This window comes from Cheilinus undulatus, linkage group 2 (genome assembly GCF_018320785.1).
Source record: "Cheilinus undulatus linkage group 2, ASM1832078v1, whole genome shotgun sequence".
In the NCBI taxonomy this organism is placed as follows: Eukaryota; Metazoa; Chordata; class Actinopteri; order Labriformes; family Labridae; genus Cheilinus; species Cheilinus undulatus.
Genome location: NC_054866.1, coordinates 37,064,132 through 37,083,307, shown reverse-complemented (window position 1 = coordinate 37,083,307; position 19,176 = coordinate 37,064,132). Strand labels below are relative to the sequence as shown.

General features: G+C 39.2%; 1 protein-coding gene across 4 annotated transcripts in view; it reads left to right on the top strand.

Annotated features, from left to right (window-relative positions):
* The window catches only part of LOC121520668 (syntaxin-1A-like), a 117,511-nt gene that overhangs the window by 79,268 nt on the left and 19,067 nt on the right, over positions 1-19,176 (top strand). For all 4 annotated transcript variants that reach the window (XR_005992793.1, XM_041804239.1, XM_041804231.1 and 1 more), the window contains exons 4-6: positions 4,395-4,469; positions 9,885-9,958; positions 11,779-11,887. Coding sequence is in view for 3 of the 4 variants with exons in the window: in XM_041804239.1 (XP_041660173.1) it covers positions 4,395-4,469; positions 9,885-9,958; positions 11,779-11,887 (258 nt within the window). In the remaining variant the exon portion in view is untranslated. The remainder of the gene's footprint in view (positions 1-4,394; positions 4,470-9,884; positions 9,959-11,778; positions 11,888-19,176) is intronic.

Here is a 19,176-nt window from a genome sequence, read left to right as displayed (position 1 = left end):
GTGTGCTGTAAGTAATTACACATTTTTAGATCATGAAAACAGGATGAAAATGTTTGACCAGTCACTGGGGCCCACAGTAGGGCACAGACATTATAAAAGATGGCGAACATTCAAAGCTCATCCATCCATCCATTTTCGCAGTGGCAGCAGGCAAAACAAGTCAACCTAGGCATTTCTCTCCCCGGTGACATATTCCAGCTCTTCTTGGGGGATTCTGAGGTTTTCCCAGGCCAGATTAGATATATAATCCCTTCAGAGAGTTCTTGGTCTACCCCAAGGTCATCCCAGTTGAATGTGCCTGGAAGGCCTCCACAGGGAGGCACAAACCACCCTGACCCCAGACACCCTCCTGAGAAAACTCATTTTGGCCACTTAAACTTGCGAGTCTTTTGGTCATTACCCCGAGTTCCTGACCAGAGGTGAGGGCTGGAATGAAGATCAACCACTGAGAACACAACACAATCCGCCTGCGATCTCACAGTCCATTCTATCCTTACTTGGGAACAATACCGCAAGACACTTGAACCCCTTCACCTGAGGCAGAGACTCACTCTCCGCCTGGAGGGAGCAATCCACTGTTTTCCAGCAGAGAACCATGGCCTTGGACTTGGAGGGGCTGACGCTCATCCTGACCCCTTGACACAAAGTTTCAAACCACTTCACTACCCGCTGGAGGTCCCCAGCAGAAGAAGCCAACAGAACCACATCAGCTACTAAAAGCAGAGCTGAAATTGAACGTCCAAAGTGTATTATGATATTTGCTTTGCAAACATTTTTGCAAGCTTACAATCTTCCTTTCTGGCTCTTGTTGTGTTGTGTTATTTTAAAGTGCCAATGCAGTCAGATGGAAAAACAGTGAGACACCATCCACAGGAAAGTCAACAGAGTGTCTACTTATGTGTCGATGATAAATAAGGCAGGGGCAAACTCATAAAAAAACATTGCTTTCTAGAACTCCAAAGAGTGTCCTCAAGAAAAACACAAAATTCATCTGCATGGGTGTGTTAGTGGCCTTGGAAATTGAGCATTCTGATCATGTTTTTACGATTTCTTAAGTTTAATTTGGGTCAGGCACCACTGCGTATTATCTTTCTCGCACCTCATTTCATGCCTCTTTTCTACTGCAATTTAAAATATTACCAAGGCTGTCTATCCTCCTATTGTCCCACAATCATAAACAGAAATAGACATTTCTTTTGCAGTCATATTTGAAACAGTGTCATTTCTCTGTACTCTAGTCTGACGTTATCATTCAGCACTCTGATGCCTGTCCTCGCTCTGTGCCACTGATCTGCATGTACTACAGGCTGATGTTAGCTGATATGAAAATACATCTGTTAAGCAGATTAAACGCTTGTAGGATTTTACTGATCAGTATGTAATGTGCTTTTCTATCCCCACTGTGCTGTCATAGTTTAAACACAAACCAGTCAGAGGATTTATCCCAGCTGGAGTAAGCTGCTAATTAGGATTCATGTGACATACATTATTTAGTTTAAATAAAATCATAACTTATTACTAAAATGGATCTTCCTCTCATACATACATTATTTAGTGTGAATAAAATCTCAAGTCATCAGATCTATATCTAAAAACATCACAGCGAGCATCAATCACAGGTTTGCAGTTTGCATTTGTCGAACAAGAGAAGATGTGATTACCTCATAATTTTTAAGCTCATTTCCCAAAAGATGATAAGCGCAAATATTATGTTTTCTTAATTGAAAATCTTCTAACGATTGAAGTCTTTCTCATTCTGTGTAATGAAATTATCCACTGAGGCTGTGTGTGTAATTGGATGCAGATGTTTGCGATGGATTGAGCTCAGAAATGCTGGCCCCTCGTCTCTTATTCATCTCAATGATTTATGCAGCTTTATAGAAGCAGGTCACATCCAGAAACAAACCCATTATAAAAGAAGCACTGCAGGCGCTTTGCTCTGCCTTGACTGAATAGTTTGACTCGAGTAACCCTTTAAGACTGTTTTTAATGTCTGCAGATCCATTGGGCTTGTTAACTTTTGAAGATTAGGGTCTCTTATGGCATTAAGATGATAAATGACTTTAACACTTCTTTGCAATGTGCTAAAAATGGCAATTAATGCTCCAGGGTAAAAAAAAAAAAAAAAAAGGTGTTTGAATATGTGTGAAGCTGTTTCGTATTTTCCCTTTTGCCTCCTCTTGTTCTTTTGAGCTACTCTAAGATAAGAGAAGACCTATACTTTTACCCACCTGTTTTTAGCATTTGTAATCACCATACTAACATTAAATTATTGGTTTATCAGCTGGTATGTTTATTATACCTGTCTGAACCTGCGGTAAGCAGTTTGCAGCTTAAAGAAGATTTGGATGTAGAATGAGGACAAAAGCAATAAACACCCAGATGCTTTTGTTTATCCTGACAGCATAAATAGAAGAAATAGTAAACCTTTTAATACTATAATTTTATTTTTTTCTGTTTGTAAAGACCCAATGTATCATATTAGACATGAATATTGTCATTTCATACATTGTGCCAGAGTAAGTTTACTTTTCCATCTACAGTCCCTTGGCATGTTACAGTTAAGCACTGATGTTAGTTTTCATGAATACTAAGTGGGCACAGTTGGATGTGGTCTTTGTCATCAAAATCAAAGCCATAAAGTACAAGTACATATTTTTCTACTGTATTAATGTATTTTTTGCAATGATAAGTCTAATTATGGACTCAAAATGGTACCAATATCCAGTATGGTGATACTTACAAGATTTACTTCAGCTGATACAAATAGAACTGAAACTGGTTTGGAAGCCAATATAAATAGAGCTGATACTGGTTAAGATTTTACTTTTACTTTCACTTAAATCACTAAACTTATTGTTCCTTTGTTTCTCTCATTCATCCGTATTTAGGCAGATCTCTGCCACACTTTGAAAAGGAAATGCCCAGTGAGGCCACAAAGGGGTGAGGTGTGGGAGGATAGAGTAATGTGTTTTGAGAGGCATTTGGGTGGCAGAACGTGCTGCCAATGTCAGAGAATAATCGGGGTTTATCACAAGTAAGCAGCACAAGACATAAATGAGGTACAGCAACAGAGCGGTAATTCAGTAGCAGTTTGCACTTAGATTACGTGGCAGTTTTTGATGCAACATCCAGCAAGATGAAGATGTTGTGTCTGTCATGGGGGCTTTGTTATGGCAGCTGCTGTGACAAGGAAATAGACCATTAAAACCACATGAATGAAGAATTTCTCTGGCTTGAGAGAAATATTTTAGTCAATATAGGTTATCAATTAATACAGTCATGTGCATAATGGTTTAACATTTAAAGTTATTCATCATGGGCCCTGCCTGCCTCATCCTAGGGCTTAGGCAGGGGACAGCCAGAGTCAAGCCTGACATGTGTTGACATGCATGTCAGCAGTCAAGGTCAAGCTTGACGGTTTTTGAATGGCCTTTTCGCCTGCCCGGAGATCTCTGGCAGGTTTCAATGCCTTGGGACATCCAAAGTGCGGCCAAAGGCTCATGGCCATGGCTGTGCTTACTCTCCACATCTGCTCCTTACTCCACCCAAAAAGTGTGAACTGTTATTTTTTCAGCAGATTACTTCCCCATGCCCTTGGTACGTTGTGGACACCCACAACGTAACCAGGGTTGCGACAATCCTCCTTCCAGCCCCATGGTGCCCTCAGACTGGTTTACTCGCCATTGCACACATTACTTCAGCCTCAGTTTTGGCCCAAATATGGCTTAACATGTTCGCACATATATAAAGCACAGGAGAAGCCATGTTTTAATTAATCTAGACATTTACAGTGTAGCAATTCTAAATGTTGTACCTTTAAATGCTTCTGATTTTTTTTTTAATATACAGTTTAAATAATCCATATCAGAGGAATCAAGTCAGTTTACACTCCCATCTTTAGCCTAATTCGTCCCACAGGATGTGTCCTGATTTCACTTCATTTATTTAGACTACCTTTTATGTATTCAGGAAACGGTATTGTTGTACACTGGGACTCTCTGTGCAGTTTTGGCTTAAGAACAAGACACTTCTTATTTAGAAAAGTATAAGCATGTGGTGGGACAGGAGAGTTTAATGATTTAATTAGTCATTTAAATCAACCTAAATCTTTCTCCTTATATACATTACTACCATCTTTAATGATTTCTATGATAATTGAAATAGACCGTCTTTCTTTTGAGCCCATAAACCCTCATGAGATCAGGCTTTACTTCTCTACATTGTGTTTGATCGTGTGGACCTGCAGAGAAAGAGGACAAAAGACTGCAGAGAGAAGTGAAGGATCCTGGTACTCTACAATGAAAAAAGACAAAGCATGAAGGATGCTTTATATGCTGTGTGTATGTGATTGACTTTCACTGAAGTGCATTAATGTTTTTTTGTCTCTCCAGAGACGAAGGCTGAGCTGGAGGATCTGATGGCAGACATCAAGAAGCTTGCCAACAAAGTGCGCTCCAAATTAAAGAGTAAGTATTCTTTCTTCTTTTGCCGAAACCAAACCTAATGAACATTTTCTGTTTTAATCTACAGTCAAACCCCTTTGTGTCCAAAGTGATTAATTTATGCTATGCAACAGACAACTTGTAGTACAAACAAAAACATTTTATATATTTCAAGATAAGAAAAACAAGAAATATAAATTCATCCTTGTCTTAGAAGTTGCAACTTTTACTTTTTCTTGATTTTCTATAATGAGTTATTTATGAGTTGTTAAATTAATGTTGTGCTTTTATTTCCAAGGGTTTTGAAGAGGCACTTAATCTACTGTAAAGCTTAAATAACTAAGAAGAATTTAGACTTTTCTATTATCAATTACGTTCAAATTCTTTGTTGCATAAAGGTCTGGGACGGTGCCTGTGGAATGGCAGACCAGGTTGGTGGTTCCCATTTTAAAAATGGGACTGGAGGGTGTTCTCAAATTATGGGGTAACCTGGGAAAGTCTACTCTAGGGCGCTGGAAAAGAGACTACCTGATTGTTGCTGTTTATATTCACAGTATTGCATATTAATCCTTTTACAGTGCAATGGATTTATTGATTAATGAAAAAAGGACATTATTCTATATTGAAAATAATCACCAGCTGAAGCTCTGTAATCTCATTACAGCATCGTAACCATGTCATTATCCATATTTCACCACTGTGTGTATCCTCTATGTGGTGTGACCGTTGGGGTGCTTGCTCAGGAGAGAAGAGAGAGTAGCAAGTGAGACATAAAGGCAGCGAACGGTAACAACACCTGACAGCTAACAGATGAGTCAGTTATTGTGAGCACTAGCAAACACGTTGAAGCACACAAACAGACTAATGTTACAGCAACATACTGTGTGCAGAATTAATGGATGTGCAGCTGGTGTTGAATCACACCCATGACATTTACATGCAGAGTTCCTGCTTGTTATCCGTCTCTGCCTGATCGTATGGCTGTGCATGCTCGCTCAGTGAGAGAGTCCTTGCTTCTTTTTTTCTTTCAATCTGGTCTTCCAGCCAACCTTCCTCCTTTTCCACTTGACTTGTAAGTTTTCCACATCACATTGTAACTTACTCTGAGGTGCGTTTTTCATCTACAGTGATTTAGTTTTGTTAATTTCCCCTGCTGACAGCCTCTAATCTCCCTCTTTTATATTCTCCCTCTAGCTCAGAGGAAGATTTTTATCATTTTTGTGTGCCTCTCTGGAGAATTTTTTACATAAGACATCAGAGTCCCAACAAAAGGGAAAAAGGCTACAATATAAAAAGTGGAGTACAACTTAAGCTCCACAGGCTAGAAATAAAAAGCCTTATCCCTCATCCTACAGGCCCACAGCCAACAGATACTTACTTATACCCATACTGTGTGATGTACAAATATAGTTATGCCTATGCACATGAGTGCTATGAGGCAGAACAGACTCTTCACTACAGGCTCCTGACTGTGTCGCTCCTGTTGGCATCAGCTGCTACAGTAAACATGTGAGTGCTACTGTGAGTTTATTTTGGTTTGTTAGAGTATAGATGTATCAGTTTCCTTCTAGGGAGGTAAATCTTAATATGCATGCTAAAGTAATAAGCCCTGTTTATGAACAGTTTTTCTTCATTTGTTAAATCTCTTACATTTTTTGTTTATTTTGTTTCTTTTCTTTTTGAGAACGCGAGCATTGAATGTTAGTCAACAGAGTCACGGAGTCAAGCGCTGCCATAATTGAGATTAGTTGATCTCACACAAACCCTCATCAGCTGACAGCCAACTGATATGCTCTAAGCCTGCTATTAGCTAATCATACTGTCTTATTTAAACTGCTCTTGCCTGGTTGTTTTCTGCCGCTTTCTCAGCAAGCTGCTCTTGCAGCCCTCCTCCACCCCAGCTCCTCCTCCATTCTGCTTCTGCCTTAATCAATGTCTTGTCATTGATGCCTGGTCTGATCTGAGGGCCTGCTACTTCTCTCCCCGCCTTATGTTTTCTTTATTTGGCATTGGAAGAGCAGGAACGTGCACTACTCCTGCTTAATGCTTTCCAAGCAGGCTTGTGGAAGGGCAGAGGGATCCCAGAACAGCCACACTCCCAAACATAAATATCAGCAATAAGTGCTCATTAATGCTAATATAATATTAAATAATAATTATAGCCAAATCATGTGTTTCTTTACAAAGTTGACCTGACTCAAGTTGGAGTCAGCAAACATCTGAACATGAAAGAACTTGTTTGTTTAAACCAAATGTCAACACTGCTGATGAAATATGAAGTCAATACTGAAGTGCAAAAAGAGGCTGGGAGTCTTATTAACACCAGCATGTAAATGTCAATGTGACAGCAGAAACAAGCCACTTTAAAGCCTGGTAGAAAAAATGTCTTTAGTCTGAACAGATTTTGTCATTATTAATGCTCAAGGTGAGGTGCTAATTTTTTTTACTCATCCATTTTGATTATATGAAAGCTAATTGTTTTGCATATTAAGGGGTGTGTCTGCAGTGTTTTTCCACACAGAGAAAACACTGCAGTACTACCATGTACTCATAACTGAGTGTACTGTATGTTCAGTGTGTTTCAAATGTTTTTGATACTGTAGGTAAGACAAAAACTGAATCTGTTAAAACACCAGTTCCCTCAACTAAATAAGTGGCTTTGTTTTCACACCACATTATCTCTAATTTATGGATGTTACAAACACATTAAACTAAATTAAAATCATTGTAATTTTCCTGGAACATTTACCAGTACCATTAAAAATTAATGCAGTGGCTTCACATGGAGGCATTTGGTCGTGACTGACAACCAGTTAGCAAGTTTTTATGAGCTAGTGTAAGACTGTAAACTAGAGAGTCACCCAAAGTATTGATCAAAAAACTATATTAATGCTGACTGGCATTATGTTTTAAAGTTAAAATTAAGTACCTGTAAGTGGATGAAATTTCAGCCGTACAAATCTCATAAAATGTTCCTACATTTTCATGAGCTGGTCCATCCTTTCCCTTCCATATGAAGAAAGGAAAACTGATTGTAAATGAGCAGGCTCTTGTATCCCTGTATAATTTAGTAATTGGATGAGTACCTCATATGGCCTCATATTGACAGCCCCTTTTATATATGTCATTATGATCAGTAGCAGTTCTTTCACCAAGATGTCCCGAGTTGTTACTGAGAGGAAAGCGCTCCTCATGAGCAAAGATTGTCTTTTCACCTCAAAAAATCCTCTAAAAAGGAATCATCATGTTTATAATATACTTATTATTTTCCAATTTAACTCTCAGTGGTTCACAAGTATATAATATGTGATTAAATTATATTTTTGTCCTGTATTATTACTGAAAATTATATACTTGCTGTGTATTATTAACAGCACTATACTGTTATTAAGAACCCCACCAAGTTTTAAGAGTTCAGGTCCACTTTATCAAAGGTTTGGACACCAGCATATTCAGAGATTATATTTACTTTCTACAGAAGATTACCAAAGGAGATTTTGACACCAAGTAGTGGAGATGCACAATATTATCAGCATGGTATCAGTATCCACAGAAATTTGTTTAAAAAGTTAAGATCTGAATGAAAAATTCTGCTGATACTTACAACTGATATACAGTTGCCAGAAAAAGTATGTGAACCCTTTGGGATTTCTCGGATTTCTGCATAAATTGGTCATAAAATGTGTTCTGATCTTCATCTAAGTCACAACAATAGACAAACACAGTCTGCTTAAACTAATGCCGCACAAAAAATGATATGTTTTCATGTTTTTATTGAACAAACCATGTAAACATTCACAGTGCAGGGTGGAAAAAGTATGTGAACCTTTGGATTTAATGACTGGTTGACCCTCCTTTGGCAGCAATAACCTCAACCAAATGTTTCCTGTAGTTGCAGATCAGACCTGCACAACGGTCAGGAGGAATTTTGGGCCATTCCTCTTTACAAAACTGTTTCAGTTCAGCAATATTCTTGGGATGTCTGGTGTGAATCCCTCTCTTGAGGTCATGCCACAGCATCTTAATCGGGTTGAGGTCAGGACTCTGACTGGGCCACTCCAGAAGGCATATTTTTTTCTGTTGAAGCCATTCTGTTGTTGATTTACTTCTATGCTTTGGGTCGTTGTCCTGTTGCATCACCCATCCTCTGTTGAGCTTCAGTTGGTGGACAGATGGTCTTAAGTTTTCCTGCAAAATGTCTTGATGAACTTGGGAATTCATTTTCCCATCAATGACAGCAATCCGTCCAGGCCCTGAGGCAGCAAAGCAGCCCCAAACCATGATGGCCCCTCCACCATATTTCACAGTTGGGATGAGGTTTTGATGTTGGTGTGCTGTGCTTTTTTTTTTTCTCCACTCATAGCGTTGTGTGTTCCTTCCAAACAACTCAGTTTTGGTTTCATCTGTCCACAGAATATTTTGCCAGTAGTGCTGTGGAACATCCAGATGCTCTTTTGTAAACTTCAAACGTGCAGCAATGGTTTTTTTTGGACAGCAGTGGCTTCCTCCGTGGTGTCCTTCCATGAACTCCATTCTTGTTTAATGTTTTCTTATTGTAGATTTGTCAACACAAATGTTAGCATGTGCCAGAGATTTCTGTAAGTCTTTAGCTGACACTCTAGGATTCTTCTTCATGTTATTGAGCATTCTGCACTGTACTCTTGCAGTCATCTTTACAGGATGACCACGCCTAGGGAGAGTAGCAGCAGTGCTGAACCTTCTCCATTTGTAGACAGTCTGTCTTACCGTGGACACATGAACATCAAGGCTTTTAGAGATACTTTTGTAACCCTTTCCAGCTTCATGCAAGTCAACAATTCTTGATCATGGTCTTCTGAGAGCTCTTTTGTGCCAGGCATGGTTCACATCTGATTACCCGGGCCTACAGTAGTGAGGGGCCCTTGAAGAGCCTGCAATGAAAGTTTGTTACTTAGTAATTAGTGTCATTATTGAATCAAAAGCGACGGCTGGGGGCCCAAAATCTCAGCAATGCCCCTGGTGGCAATTGTAGCTTAATTGTAGCAGCAGTTCAATGCAGCAATTTTACATATGTATGTAAACACCACGCTTCAGAGAAATCTCAACAACAAATCTCTGGGTTGACATAAGTGATAATGATCTTCTGAGGTTTAATCCTTGTATTTCTGATGACCCTCTGCTGCTGTAGGAAATATCAGACGTAAAGTGTTGTATACATCCGTCTATTCACACTTCTTCTCCCATGAATTAAATTACATACATTTTCTTGAATCCTTTCACCTTGTGAAACCCTTAGATTCACACTTCTAGCACCATAACAGCCAAGACACATGAAACACCATTGTTTCCTACAACATTTCTTAGTTTGTTTGGTGTATGAAAATATTACAAGAGCACATGAGTCTTTTTTTATTCGTAGTATTAACCAGTGCTGCTTGCATATTTCTGTGTATTTTTCAGGTATCCAGCAAACCATAGAGCATGAAGAAGGCCAGAACAGGTCATCAGCTGACCTGAGGATACGCAAGACACAGGTACGACTCAGGAGAGGAAGTAGCAAAGCATAGAGCTGCGTCTGACTTTCATACTCTTAACTTATGCCCTTTAAAGGCAAAATTCATACTTTCATTATCATATTAAATGTGACGTCACATTGGGTGTGATCCAAATTCAGCTGCATTAATAATTTAGGGTGTGACGAGATCAAAACGCCACGAGATTTCCTGTCACGGAAAAATCAATCTTGCGAGATCAATATTGCGCAGACACTTTGAGCAGCAGCTCTCCTTACAGAAAACAATACCAAACTGGAAGATATAAACGATCACAAACATGCCCTGGACACTATAAAACTGTTGGTGAGAGAGCAAATAAGGAAACGGAGCTGATCCGGTACCCATTAAGATGGCTGCTATTTGTGACTTTGTAACTTTGAGTCGCTGCTTTGTCATGTCTCCTTCTTGTCTCACTGTCAGTCACCCATCCATCAGCTGTTGGCTGTGCTGTCATCAGTCAGAAGCTTAACATGTGTAACGCAACGGGTCTGCATACTGCAGCGGTAAACTTACAAAACAAACGGTTTGAGCGCCATAGAGTCCACTGTTAGCTCCAAAAAGTGAAGTTCTAGCTTCAGTTAAACGCGCCCTGTTTGTTGTATGACAGCAGACAGAGCAGAGACACACACTCACTCACCAACGCACACACATTAACACACACGCTCATCTGTGCGTCGTGTCCAACACTGTTAAAGCTCATTTAAGAAAAAAAGACCACAAAACGATCAAATCATCTATTTCTTTAAATTACAGCAAATGTGTTATCAATTTAAAGATTTATTTTGAGTGTTTTAAATATAGATGTCCTTAAAGAGGATGAAAATAGTTTGATTTTACTGATGCAGCTCTTTATATTTCAGTCTATTGTAAACAGTGCTTAAAGTACTGTTAAAATAATCTAAATGCTTTTATTATTTATAATTAAGTTTAATATTAAATGATTGTTATTGTAATTGTAGCAATGAGTGCATAGTGTAGTAAATTAAAGATTTTGTAGACTGTTAAAATGAAAGGTTTGATTTGAAGAGCATTAAAATGTACAGTTTGAGTCAAAGTTAGACAAAACATACTCTTTGGAAGCATTGATAGCCTATTCAGTACTTAGTTCAAACATTTTTGAGTAGACCTGAATGCGTTGCAATTATGACTTTCAGTTGTATAAAGGACATATTATCCACCCATGTATTTTTTTTCCAAAATTAAAAAAAGTGTAAAATCTCATCTCGTCTCATGTCTCGTTGGCCCAAATCTTGTCTCGTCTCGTGAGATAAGTGTCTCGTCACACCCCTATTAATAATGAATGCTGTTGCTGAATTTTATTTATAGACTGACTTGCTTTGTTGCAAGCTAAGCAATGAAGTTTAGACTGGAAATAGATAAACAATCAAGTCATGTGATGCAGAGTTGATGGGCTTTTATTGGTGAAATGGCATACCAGTCGTTAGCTCAGTGTGCAGTTTATACTGTTTGTTGTAGTATGCAGCTGCAGACACAGCCGTACTCTACTGTCATGTTCCGATGCTTTTCTATCTCTTCTTTGTGGGGCATTGTGGGAAGATCATCCACAGCACAGCTAGAGATCTAGTTTTTTTTTTATGAGTTTGCACGCTGTCTACTTTGAGTACTCCAAATCTAAACCCACACTGTATACTAAGGCTTACAAATAGTATTTAGAAAGGAGTAGCACAGCTACGCTGGCTGTTAAAGCAACCTTTCATCCATTTGTTTGTGCATTTCACTGTTTAAACTGTTAAATCAGTGTCTGCCATTAAGGTGGCGTTTCCTCGCTGTTTCTCCAGCACTCCACACTGTCTCGCAAGTTTGTCGAGGTGATGTCTGAGTACAACACCACCCAGTCGGACTACAGGGAGCGCTGCAAGGGGCGCATTCAGAGACAGCTGGAGATCAGTGAGTACACCAGGAAGATTAAACCCTCCTCTATCCATTATACTGTCACACATAAACTTTATTCTCATCATACGAAGGAAGAAAGAGTTTGGTGAAAGAGGTTTCATCATGAAATACAGAGAAACAAATAACTCTGATATGCTCTTCTTTGTGTTGGTCTCCTGTGGTGCGGCAGATGTCACCATTATGTCACACAACAGGGTATAAAATGATGACAGTCGTTGATCCTCAAAGTTTTTCAGTCAAATACCTTACACTGTTCATAGTATGCCGCTGTAACACAAAAATGACCTGTGATGGTGGCCTCGATGATGACATATAAACTGTAATTGCCGATTTACACTTTGGAAATCTTCCTGCTAGAGTCACTTTTAGCTGGGCTTTCATCATGCCCTGCCCTCACCAGGAAGTGACTCTTTGTCAAGCCCTATCCTCCTCGGTTAGTGTTTATAGAAAACTCCCTTACTGCTGGCTCCTTTCTATTTGAAAAAAAATGGAAAATCCCCTACGATTTGACTTACTACTGACGACTAAAATTATATATAATTGAATGGAATCCTTTATCGACTTTGCATCAGTGAAAGAGTTAACAAGGATGCCATAGGGTTAATGAGGATAACTCAGAATCCCTAAAACTTGTTAAAGTCATCAAAACACAGGCCCACCCCTGCCTATACGCAAACCACGCATAGCGCGTAGGGCTTCATCACAGTAGGGGGCCTCACTTTGAGCGTTTTTTTTCTTCTCTCTCTCTCTCTCTCTGAGCATCAGTCAAGTGTTTGCATGATAAATATGATCCAGGTGATGTATATACAACATTGACCAAACATTAACTTTACCTGGCCATCACACATTAGTAAATTAACCCTAAAGATATCTTCGTTTGGAGATCTGTGCCGTCCGTGGTCAATTAAGTGCGCGCAGTGTCAGCTCTCCCTCTCTTGCTCCTATTTGTAGCACAGTTAGTTAGTTAGTTAGTTAGTGAAGTTTATTTCAAATATGTAAAAAAAAACAACAACAATGAAAACACAGTCATGTACCTTCAGAAGACACATACAAATTTTGAAGAGAGAGATGAAACAAAACAATTACAAAACACTTAATGGTCAAGATTAGGCTACATGTTCGAAAAGCAGTGGGAAGAAGTGCAAACTTATTTAATCCCACCCCTTCTTAGCACATTATTTAATAGAGCTGTTTATTATTCTGTAATGAAAATAATCACAGAAACTCTCATAGCATCTGTCACATGTTATTCTGCAACCTCTCTTGTCAAACATTAACTTCTACCTTTGTTTAGTTTGTGAATTTATGATAAAACATCATAAAATTCCCATGCTGGTTCTGATCAGGAACTCATTTAAGTCGTTGAACTTCTTGGCATAGATCAACTGTTTTAAAATGAGATTGTGGATATAAATAAATAAAGACAACATATATTTTAATAAAAGAGAGGGTACTGATGATAACACTGAAGAAGAAAACCAGTGAGGAAGAGAAAGAAGCAAAACAGATGAGATGCTGTGTGTGTGTGTGTAAGTGTGTGTGTGTGGGGGGGGGGGGCAAGATCCTCTGGTTTATGCTAGTTTCATTTTAAGGAGAAGACCCCAGTAAAACAGATAGCTAATAAAATGGGATTCATGTTATGATGGAAATACTTAACCCACAGTGATTACCTTAAAAAGGGATGGATGGAAATCAACAACATTATTTTCATTATTGCAACAAGGAATGTCAGCATTTAAAGCAAAGATAATTTTTGTGACCTTTTTTAGATAAAAGTTGGTTTTGCTGAAAGACACAGGTCTGTGGTAGTTTTTGGTATGTTATCCTTGATGATGACTCAATTACAACTAAGAACGGTGTCTCTTATATGCATCTAACTCAGGTGAAATTGCAAAGACTTTGTATTAATTATTAATGTAAGAATATTTCTTATAGTTATATTGAGATAATTTTGCATAAATATTGTTAATGAGTATGTTGGGGCGATGGTGGTCTGGGGGGGGTTGCAGTGTTGGGGGCCTCATATCTGAGTCTGCTGTGGGCCTCACTTTGACCAGGGGCAGCCCAGTCAAAACAATACCTACATCTGATGCTAGTGATGTCTGCTTATATGGCTGTCCTTCCACAGCACATCAAAGAGTTTGTTTCGGAACAGAAAGATTTTAAAAAGGTGTGTTATGAAGTCTGATCTACCTTATTGGTACAGCGTTAATATTGTGTTTTAATTGATGTTGATGCCAAGGCATCAGAAAATGATTAGCTTCAAAGTTAAGCAATGCATCAACTTGAAATTTGGTGAAATTCAACTAAACAGCAGTGAAATCTTCATGTCCATTAACTGAGGTATATGCGGAACACGGCATGTCATGTGCACATGTGGTTAAAAGACACAAAAGATTTTTGAAGGTAGATAGGATGTCCAAGATGATGAACGTTCTCGGTGCCCATGCACATCAAAAATGTCTGAAAATAACACTCATCAAATTGAACAAATTGTTCAAAATGGTCGATGACTCGGTATAAGAATGAGAGCAGAAATGGTCTCTATTGATAAAGAGACAGTTCGGCCAATTTTGCATTGAATTTGGACATGGCAAAAATGTGTGCCAGTGTTGTCCCAAAACTTCTGACTCCTCATCAAATTGAAAAACACAAATTTGAGGAAACATTTTTGGAACAAATTGAAGGACACACATTTTTTTAGGCATGATTAGCACTGAAACTTTGATCATCCAATACAACCCTGAGACTAAACAGCAGTCATTGCATTGGAAAACACCATCACTACCAAGGATGAAGAAATCACAAGAAAGAAAGTCCAAGTTCAAAGCTGTGTTGATTGTTATTACTTTGACATTCAGGGGATAATTTTGGAGGAGTGGGTTCAATGGTGAGTCAACACCATTACAAACAGGTTCTAGGAAAACTGAGAGAAAGTCTGCAGAAGGAGAGCACAGTTGTGGAAAAATAGTTTCATCCTTCATCAAGACAACGCGCCAGCTCACACTGCGCTCTCGGTAAAACAGTTTCTAGCTCATCAACAAATCACAGTGCTCGATCACCCTCCCTGTTCACCTGATCTAGACCTGATCTAGCTCCATGTGACTTTTTCCTAAGATCAAACCTGTGCTCAAAGGTACACGTTTAGGGTCTGTGTCAGAAGTGAAGAAAAGAACAACGGAGGTTCTGAGAAGAAGACCTACTGCACTACTTTGATCAGTGGAAGACCATGAATGCAGCATTGTGTTGATGCAGAAGGGGAGAATATTGACGAGAAATACACTAAAAAATGTTTATGCTCAATACAATTGCCTTACAGCCTTGGTCTTATTTTTTAAAAGCCTCGAAGATACTGGATAATGGATGAATGAAACTAGTGCAAATCCAAGAAAATGGTAGCAAAAACATTTCAACCACAAGACGAAAGGAAAAAAACGGAGTAAACCAGAATAACCTGTGGTTACAACTCCTCACTGTCAGTGCTGTGATAGAGGATGATTTCAAAGTTTATGTTTTAGATGTAAAGAGTATTTAACTTAAGCGTTAAAACGTAATATCAGCTTCATGTTGATCTTTAACTCCAAGGCCGACAAAAACACAATAAAAGCATGGACCACTGTTGATTCAGATGCAAAACAAATGTTAAAAACCCTCCTCAGAAAGTCTCATAAATAAATGATTGCAAACGTGAAACCTGGAGGACAGCCAACCAACACCATCAGAGCCAATTATCCACCAAACTGAGCACAAAGTGACAACCAAAATAACAGTCATTTGTTTGTTTTGTTTTGAGAAAAATTCAGTAAACCTCATTGATATTTGTATTTTGCATTCGTGCATCTTGTGTAGAACACCAAAACAACCACCCTCACACTTTCCAAAGCACATGCAACACCAACACCCACACCCATATTCGTACACATGCCATCCTGCTGCAGCTCAGATCTGAGCACCTCTCACTCTTGTCAAGCTGTATGCGTAATATGATTCGACAGGTTATATCTGCAGGCCTCGGGCTCCTGGACCTGACACTGACACAGCCTCTACAGCAGCATCCAGGCAGTCTTCATCGTCCCAGCTGCCCCTCATAGTCACAGCTAACTTACACTCAGACATGCACAAACACAGGCATGCATGCAGAGAATCTCACCATGACTCATTTAATAGCAGAGGAGAGAAGGAGTGGTTATTTTGTTGCACACTAAACATGGATGTAATTTCCTCTGACCATCTGTCAGTGGAGAGTGGACACATGCAGCAGGTCTGGATGTGAAAGCACCACCCACTTTATTCTACATGTGGTCCAGGCAAAAGAACAGCAGTGTCAACATGAAGTGCTTCCTGAGGCTAATCAAAGGACAAACACCCCTAATGGAGTGAAATAACACACACACACCTGACTCACTTTTTCCATGAGCTCCTCCAGATCCATTTGGGTTTGATTTTGTCAGCAGGTGAAGTCACAGGAGGCCTTGGCTGATATCATCTGTCGTCAAGGAGGGGATTAGACACCCAGGGAGAGCACTGAGATGGAGGGATGGCAACAGGGGAGATATAATAAGTAGCAGGCAGTTTTTATTTTAAAAGTCAAATGGGATTTGTTATATTTTGATGCAACACAATTCAGCCAGAGAGCTGTGCTTCTGTTGTGCAAACCTCTTTGACTTGTTTGTGTGCAGATCGATATGAATGTGTCGCACACAGAGGGAAACCTTGTCTGGACTGTCAGGCTGAGTATCGATGTTTCCTCTGCTGATACTCGCCTGTTCCTGTTCCAGATAAAAGCAACAGGAGAGCAATACTGAAACATACTGTAAACATGAATTTATCAACTCTGTTATTTTCCGTCTTTGCATGGTCAAAAACAGCACCACATAAAGTACAATTATATTCCCAATAGCCCTTATCAGATGTTTTATTTATGCTCTATCTAAACTTTACAGGATACAGCTTTCACACTATTCAAATGGGACATATTCCAGCAGAATGTATCATTCTGTTTTAAGCTTTACAGATATGAAAAATTATAACCTTTTTAGAGTTATTCTGCTTCCAGCTAAAGTACCTGAAAGTATTCAATCCCTTGGATTTTTTTTTTTTACCATTTTATTATTTTGATAAATCCATGATGGTCTACATAATTTGGCTTTTTTGACAAAAACTACCAAAAAAACTCTTTAATGTCAAATTGAAAACCGATTTCTACAAAGTAATGTCAATTAAACAAAATCAAGAAATGTAAAATAAGTGATTGCAAAAGTATTCACCCACTTTAAAGTGACTGACCTTATTCAGCAGAGATCCAGCCAGATGGTGCTAGCAGTATAAAGACACCTGTATCTGGCAGTACCAGTCACTGGTTAATCAGTGTTCATGGCTACCATTACACTATGAAGACAAAAAAACACTTCAACCAACTCAGAGAAAAGGGTATTGAAAAGTATACGTCAGGGGATGGATACAAAAACATTTCTAAGGCGTCCTCACAAACTGAATGGCCGTGAAAGAAGGAGACTAGTGAGAGAGGCCACCAAGACAGCTGTGACTACTCTGTTGCCCAGGTTTTTCACCAGTCAAAGCTTTATGGGAGAGTGGCAAAGACAAAGCAACTGTTAAAGAAAACTCACTAAATCTCAACTAGAGAGAACCACAGCTTGGGAGATGATTTATTTTCTAGACAAGACATGAAGCATACAGAAAAAGCTGCACAGAAATGGTTTAGAGACAACAAGATGAATGTTCTGGATTGGCCAAGTCAAAGCCCAGATCTCAATCTAATAGAAAATTTGTGGCTTGACTTGAAAAGGGCTGTTCACGCCAAATCCCCATGCAAACTGACAGAGCTTTAGCAGGTTTACAAAGAAGAATGGAGTAAAATTGCAGTGTCCAGATGTGCAAGCCTGATTGAGACTCATCCACACAGACTCAGTGCTGTGATTGCAGCCAAAGGTGCATCTACTAAATACTGACTTGAAGGGAGTGAATATTTATGCAGTCTTTTATTTTACATCACATATGCTGTAGATTGTGTTTTCACTGGCCCTTAACAATCACAGGTATCCGTTCTGCAATAGCATCCCATTCACTACACACTGTATCCTAAACTAGGCCATTAAATTAAGTCACTGTTGCACTAACAAACATTGATTGTCCAATACAGTTTTAAATAAGATTTAATTGCCAGCCAAGCTCTAATGCAGAACATGAATGAGATACAGCAGCGTACAGTAGCAGTTCCCACTTCATCACGTAGCACTGTAGCATCTAGTGTGTCCATGTCACTAATAAACCAAGTCAGTGCTATCATAGGTGCTCTGTCATGACCATCACTGTTACAAGACACAGCCTGTTATAATTATAAAAATCAATATTTTCCCAGGCCTTAAAAGCTGTTAGAAATGTTTGATGTTATATAACAGATCAACTAAAAAATACACACATATGGGCAAAAGTATTTGACCACCTGACCATTACACTGACAAGGACTATAATGACATTCAAATACATGAACTTTATTATGGAGTTGCCCATCCTCTCTAGCTATAATAGCCTCCACCCTTTTTTGAAGGCTTCCCACAAGATTTTGGCTTTCCTGTCAAAATTCATTCATTTCATTTATTCTGTAGAGCCTTTTTGAGCTCAGGGACTGATGTCGGATGAGAAGGCCTGGCTCATAATCTCCATTCCAGCTCGTTCGGGTAGAGGTCAGGGCTCTGTTCGGGCCAGTCAAGTTCTTCCACACTGAACTCATAAAACCATGTCTTTATAACCTTGCTTTGTGCTCTGGGGCACAGTCATGTAGGAATAGAAAAGGGCCTTCCCCAAACTGCTGCCACAAAGTTGGAAGCATAGCATTGTCCAGAATGTCTTGGTATGCTGAAGCATTAAGATTGGCCTTCACTGAAGGTAAGGGGCCTGCTACAACTGTGAAAAATAGCCCCATGCCATTATCCCTCATCTATTAAACTTCACAGTTGGCACAGTACAGTCAGACTGGTGAAGTTCTCCATCCACCAAATCTAGATTTGCCCATGATTGCCATGAAGAGCAGTCCAGTGTCGATATGCAACTGCTCCGCCATGGAAATCCATTACATGAAGCTCTCACTGCACAGTTTTTGTGCTCACATTAATGCCAGTGGAAGCTCAGAACTCTTCATGGAATCAGGAGAGTGCTGTTGTTCCTAAACGCTTCCACTTTTCAATAATATAACTCACAGTTGTAATATCACTTACAGACTTTTATCATGTCAATAGTGGTGTAAATGTTAAGAAAACATGCAC